Here is a 209-nt window from a genome sequence, read left to right on the forward strand (position 1 = left end):
TGTGTGTGTGTGTGTCAGCTGGGACTGTGATGTTTGAGTTTGGGATGCGTCTCGGTCGAGAGGTTCGGACCCGTCTGGGTCTCCAGAAGCAGGTGAACTGTTACCTGGCTGCTCTCAACTGTCTGCGCCTCATCAGACCAGAATACGCCTGGATTGTCCAGCCCGCATCCGGAGCTGTAGTATTAGTACACATTATATACACATTATAC

At 51.7% G+C, this 209-nt stretch overlaps 1 protein-coding gene across 1 annotated transcript in view; it reads left to right on the plus strand.

Moving 5' to 3' along the window:
- nup160 (nucleoporin 160) overlaps positions 1-176 on the plus strand; it is a gene marked incomplete at its 3' end in the record, with an annotated part of 8,994 nt that extends 8,818 nt beyond the window's left edge. Inside the window, exon 23 of the mRNA XM_035665743.1 lies at positions 19-176. Coding sequence (XP_035521636.1) covers positions 19-176 — 158 coding nt within the window. The remainder of the gene's footprint in view (positions 1-18) is intronic.
- Positions 177-209: the final 33 nt, after the last annotated feature.

The sequence above is a fragment of the Morone saxatilis genome, unplaced genomic scaffold (genome assembly GCF_004916995.1).
Source record: "Morone saxatilis isolate NCDOM2014 unplaced genomic scaffold, NCSU_SB_2.0 Contig2, whole genome shotgun sequence".
Classification (NCBI taxonomy): Eukaryota; Metazoa; Chordata; class Actinopteri; family Moronidae; genus Morone; species Morone saxatilis.